We start from the raw sequence: 5,939 nt of genomic DNA, 5'->3' as shown, positions 1-5,939 counted from the left end.
CAAGGCATAACGAAGCCAATTGGAGCCAATCTGGATTTGAGATTGGATTGGAGCCAATTTTGGTCCCCTAGGGGAAATTCTTTCTCTGCATTTATCCCATTTGGACTAGTGAATCACATTGAAGTACACACACTAGTCCGTAGCAGTGGGCTGCCTGCTGAGCGGCGCCCAGGGAGCAGTGTGGGGTTAGGTGCCTTGCTCAAGGGCACTTCAGCCGTGGTCCGGTTGGGCATTGAACTGGGAACCCTTGGTTTGCCAACCCAGTGCTCTAACCACTGAGCCAGGGCGAGGGGAACACTCGTTTAGCAAGAGGGGGGAAGAAAGAAAAAGGAAGAAAAGAAGGAGGAAAAGAGGGGAAAAGGGGGGGAAGGAAGAGAAAGAGAAAGAAAAGAAGCTGGTACATGTATTTTGGCACATTTACCACTCATAGCATAATGCATTAACTCATTTTCAAACATTTAGTATCAAGTGATATGTAAAGGTGGTTAGGTCGAATCCCATCCAAGAGTGTTATTTACCTACAGACCACTAGGGGTGCAATACTGGGCTTTTTTTTCTTTTTCTTTTTTTTGCCCTTGTCTGAGTGTGGTTTGAGCAATATTACTGATAAAATTTCAGAAAGACAAATAAGCTTATTGCATTTAATGTGGCCACTAAAAAGGCTACACAATGGATTTAAAAAAAAATCTCACACATGATAAAGTTTTGAAAGTCCTATAGATGTTTCAAATGATATGCCATTAAGCTATAGATTTATTTATAAGGTATCTTGGTTAATGATTACTCTGCTGAATAAATGAGAGGGGATACCTTCCTGAATAGATCGAGGTTAACTTACATATTTTACACAAATATTTTTTCATAAATGAAAAGACATTTTGAAGAAATATTTTCATTTTATTGCAAGTAACACACCAAACACACAAACTGTTGGCCATGTTCAATGGTTGTATGACAACGAAAACAACAATGTTTAACTGTGCCCCGACCAGACCCATTCCCAAATAGTTGTCAGTGAAAAAAAAAACATGCACACAAAGGAGTCCTGATCTGGCCAAGATCAATAGAATAATCTGAAGTGACATAAACAATTAGGGCCTATACAAATATGCAATTTTACATAAAACACACACACACACACACACACACACACACACACACACACACACACACACACACACACGAAACTTGGCCAAGATCGACAGAGTAATCTAAACATACAAATTTACAATTTAGCGTCAACACATCCACACCCACACACACATCAGAACAGTATGAACAATATGTACAGTCACATTACATAAATGTACAGCAGAGAAATATTTAGAGTTACTGCTTTTGGTTTTGTTCATTTTTTTCAGCCACTCCTCCTTTGAAAGGGATTGAGTATTAGGGTCATACATAAAGCTCTTGTACTGACTATGTCCAGTTTATTTTGTGCGATATTGACCATATTTTCTGCATCAATTACTATCTACAGTCCTTTTTATTAAATCTAGCCTTTGAGAGGTGCTTCTATGGTCCAGGGGGGCTGAAGTGGTGGCACTAGGTCTGGCAGGTATGAAAACTGTACCCATGGTTGTTGTCTGGGGAATGTACAGAGAGGAAAAGTAAGCCGAGAAAAGACAAGAGGAGCAGTTTGGGTGGAGTGGGAGAACAAGTGGTATTGAAAATGCAGGGGGTGGGTCAGGGAGGCTTCATGGTGCAGCTCCACAATGTATTCAGCCAGGTTGTCCAACTTGTCCATGCTTGGCATCCCGTGTTCACCGACAGCCTACCTAAAACAAAATAGTTAATGACAATATTAAACAAAAATTATAAAGCGGATAACCCTATTCATATGTCATGTAGGTTATTTAAAGTTAGTTAACCCATTGAAACACAGCGTTATAAATTTGTTGTTACCAGAATGGCAATGACAGAGCCACACAATACAGTACAGAGCACAGTACTAAAGGCTGTGTGTTATGTCATAGTATTACAATGGTAATTAACCTTTCAATGACTTTTACAGACTATTACTCAGATGGTACGGCATACATTATGGGGATATACCTTTATGTGCAATAATGAGTATAGGTCACTTGTAGAATGAGTAGAATAGGTCATTTGTTTTTAAATGAGTATGCTTACCAGCTGTGATGGCTGGACTTGAGACGGACCAGGAGCTGGTAGAGCTGAGGGCAGGAGGAGGCCATGGTGCAGGCGTCTGGCGCGTGGGGCAGAGGAGGCTGGGCCAGCAGCGCAGGCGTCTCGAGCTGTTACACACAGGGCTGGAGTGATGGCGAGGGGGCCAGAGGAGGCTGGGCCAGCAGCGCAGGCGTCTGGAGCTGTGACACACAGGGCTGGAGCGATGGCGAGGGGGGCCGGGGCGTCTGGGCCAGCAGCGCAGGGGTCTTGAGCTGTGACACACAGGGCTGGAGCGATGGCGAGAGGGGTAGAGGAGGCTGGGCCGGTTGCGCAGGTGTCTGGAGCTGTGACACACAGGGCTGGAGTGATGGCGAGGGGGCCAGAGGAGGCTGGGCCAGCAGCGCAGGGGTGTGGAGCTGTGACACACAGGGCTGGAGCGATGGCGAGGGGGGCCGGGGCGTCTGGGCCAGCAGCGCAGGGGTGTGGAGCTGTGACACACAGGGCTGGAGCGATGGCGAGGGGGGCCGGGGCGTCTGGGCCAGCAGCGCAGGGGTGTGGAGTTGTGACACACAGGGCTGGAGCGATGGCGAGGGGGGCCGGGGCGTCTGGGCATGCAGCGCAGGCATCTGTAGCTGTGACACACAGGGCTGGAGCCTGTACAGGTCTGCTGCCCACAAAACAGTGATGTCTGTCCCCTCTCCTGTACTGGGCATGTCTGAATCTGTAATGGATCAAGTATTTTAACTTCAACTGTAAGGGGCCATTAAATTTGCAACAAGACATTAAACACAAAGGCCTGTAGACCAATAAGAAGACAAGACAAATCAAGTGCAGTGTTGTCATTTACAGGTTGAAAGGACCATAAATGAGGTTATGAAACAGAATAATACCATAAATCACCTGAAAGTAAATTAAGCCTTACCTTTTCGTATGGGTTGTGCCAATGTGTCGGTCTCTGCGCAGATCATGTCCCACTGTTGGCACAGGCTCTTAAAATTCCTCTTCTCTCATTGCCCCATGTCATCTACAGCCAGGAGTAATCACGTCGTTATTACAAATTGTTATGAATGGCAACAAGGCCCACATGTTGTTTGTTACTCTTAAAATCTTTATTTCAATCAACACTACGTTGAAATGTACTATATACGAGCAGAAAACAGCCCTTGAGGTTTGACAAAAAAGGTTGCATGTTGACTCGATAAGAAGTTTTTTTTTTTACACGCGCAGATATTCCCCACAAGTATATCGAGTCGAACACGGGCATTATGTGGATGACTAACGTTATATACACACATATTTAAACACTTTAAGACAATTTATTCAAGCAATGTCAGTGAGGAGCGCTAACGTTACAATACCTAATAGCCAACTAGCGTCGTGCACCATTCACTTCATTCCGTTAGCAAAATATAGGCGTCATATATTACTGAATCGCCACAGATAGGCTACATCTTTTTGTAAGTATTGTCGCATATCACATGGTGACAATGTAAATAAACCATGATTGCTTACCTTAAATAACCGTGTTGACTTCATTTCCAAGTACGTAGCTCCTCTGTTGACATATCCCAGCACAAAAAATGGACAGCCGAAAAACGTCTGTCATTGGCCAGAAATGAGAACAGCGAGTTCCCCATTGGTAGGAAATGGACCGGCGCTTTTTGGCCATTGGCAAGAAATGAAGCGACATGCGTTACGATTGGCAAGAAATGGAGCGGGCAGCTGAACGTCCGTGTTTCAGGTAGAGCCACGACTGCCCATTTGTAGGCTATCATGTCCATATGGACCACAGTGCATTGTGACACAAAAAGGGCATTTTATGTCAAGTAGGGCAAAGGGGCAGTTGCTTTAGCAACACCATGTCCCTATCTGTGCACGCCTATGACCTCAGTCATGGAGGAGGATGGGGGAGAGCACTGGTTAATTACTCCCCCCACCAACCTGGCGGGTCGGGAGTCGAACTTGCAACCTTTGGGCTACAAGTCCCTAACAGCTTACCCATGACTGGCCTATAGGGAGGGAAAGTAATCTCATCGCCCCCTGCTGGCAACGTTCCAACCCCCTGCAACAAATGAATGTTTTTTTTCTTTGAAAAATTACATCTCGGCCCTGACGACGAAGTAGAAGTAGTGGCAATCATATGATGGGCATGTTGGCCCGTTTTATCGAATCAGGTGGTAAAATGTTCGGTTTTTCACTGATCTGAGCTGATTTTAATATTCTTTAAAAAGCTAATACAGAACTACACTGACTGGCATGTGTGGCTTGTTTACTCCATGTAATTAGCATAGCCAAATTAGCATAGCCAAACATGAGCCAGAGAGGTGGTTACTCGTCACCACAGAAGCCATCATATCTACTAGAGAATTTAAAACCATACCAAAATGATCGCGTGTATATATGTGTAATAAGAAGACAATGTGGAACTCATAGGATTACAAGAATGTGAAGATATGCGAAGAACTTGCGTTCGTTCGCGTTCATTTGTTTCTCTGTGTTGTCAACGAGGCGCGAAGCACAGCATGCTGGGAGCTGTAGTCCGTTTCCGACCAGATTGGCACAATTTCTATTTTTCTTAAAAGGGCAAAAAATGACTTAAGATTTTCACAGGTAGTAGTTCATGCTATTGTGTACGCTGAAAAATGTGTCTGGTGTTATAGTTCCAAGTCATATCTTTGTGGGATTTTTTTTAAAACTTGTCTATGGGAGTTTCAATAGGATTACCCTGGTGTTTGGAACGTAACCGCTAGGATCGCTGTTTTCCACTTTCCCTCCCAATAGGACGTGCATTAGGCCAATATGCTGAGCACTTCTACCAGCTTTAGGCTGCCTGTAGCCCAGACCAGACACATGCACATTACATTGCACTTAGCTGACAGTTTCATTTATTCAAAGCGACTTACAGTTATTTTTTCAGGGTATTGGTTACAGTCCCTGGAGCAATGTGGGGTTAGGTGCCCTGCTCAAGGGCACTTCAGCCATGGACGGAGAGGTCAGGGGGGATTCGAACCTGCAACCCCTAGATTGAAAGACCAACTCTCTAACCGCTAGGCCACAGTCACTTGCTCATCATTCTTTTTATCCTGTACACAAACATGTGCCAGAGCAAATATGATAATAGGACTATAATTAAATATGCAGATGACTCTGTCACTGTAAGATTGCAGCAGAATAATGAAAGAGGTCATGGACCAATAGTAGATGATTTTGTACAGTGGTGTGAAGAATCATATCTTCAACTGAACATATCAAAAACAAAGGAGCTGCATGTTAATTTTGGAAAAAAATCAAAGGTGTGAGGTCACTACCATGAAGGGTCAAACAGTGGAAAAAGTCAAATCCTATAAATACTTAGGTACAATCATTGACTCCAAATTAAACTTTCAGGAGAATTGTGAAGCTGTATGTAAAAAAAGACAACAACGGTTACATTGCTTGAGGAAGCTTTCCCAGTTTAATGTTGAGAAGACCATGATGATTTTATTCTACCACTCTATTATTGAATCCATTTTATCCTTTTCTTTAGCATCATGGTTTGGCAATGTCCCTGTTACACACAAGAACTGCCCACATCAAATTGTTAAAGGTACACTGTGTAAGATATTTAGTTGTTTATTTCAACATTTCATGCTACCCATTCACTAATGTTACCTTTTGCAAACGAATGTTAAATTAAATGAAAGTACTTCAAAGCATTGCAAGACAGATACAGACTGATCCAGACTGATACAGAAAACAGCCAATAAATTGTTGCTCAGTATCTGACTACTTGTATTGCCTCATCATGACTGATGAAACATTTGCTTTGC

General features: G+C 43.6%; 1 protein-coding gene across 4 annotated transcripts; it reads right to left on the bottom strand.

Annotated features, from left to right (window-relative positions):
* Positions 1 to 296: 296 nt before the first annotated feature.
* Positions 297 to 3,876, bottom strand: LOC134457553 (uncharacterized). 4 transcript variants are annotated; one of them, XM_063209560.1, is made up of 4 exons: positions 3,643 to 3,876; positions 3,053 to 3,154; positions 2,134 to 2,851; positions 297 to 1,778 (listed from the first exon to the last, which is right to left on the bottom strand). In XM_063209560.1, the coding sequence occupies exons 2-3, from the start codon at positions 3,096 to 3,098 to the stop codon at positions 2,262 to 2,264; spliced, it is 636 nt and encodes a 211-aa protein (XP_063065630.1). In that variant the 5' UTR covers positions 3,099 to 3,154; positions 3,643 to 3,876; the 3' UTR covers positions 297 to 1,778; positions 2,134 to 2,261. The 4 variants fall into 4 exon arrangements, with proteins under 4 accessions (XP_063065630.1, XP_063065629.1, XP_063065632.1 ...); XM_063209559.1 differs by having other exon boundaries at positions 3,053 to 3,876; XM_063209562.1 differs by having other exon boundaries at positions 297 to 1,774; positions 3,053 to 3,876.
* Between the last annotated feature and the right edge of the window lie 2,063 nt (positions 3,877 to 5,939).

This window comes from Engraulis encrasicolus, chromosome 10 (genome assembly GCF_034702125.1).
Source record: "Engraulis encrasicolus isolate BLACKSEA-1 chromosome 10, IST_EnEncr_1.0, whole genome shotgun sequence".
Lineage (NCBI taxonomy): Eukaryota > Metazoa > Chordata > Actinopteri > Clupeiformes > Engraulidae > Engraulis > Engraulis encrasicolus.
Note: the sequence above shows the minus strand (reverse complement) of the source record. Positions and strands in the feature narration are given on the sequence as shown.

Coding starts and splice junctions, on each gene's coding strand:
- LOC134457553 (XM_063209558.1), bottom strand. CDS start 2,973: ATGACAACACTGCACTTGATTTGTCTTGTCTTCTTATTGGTCTACAGG. Junction 1,775..2,133: donor AAGTCCAGCCATCACAGCTG/GTAAGCATACTC, acceptor TGTTTTAGGTAG/GCTGTCGGTGAACACGGGAT.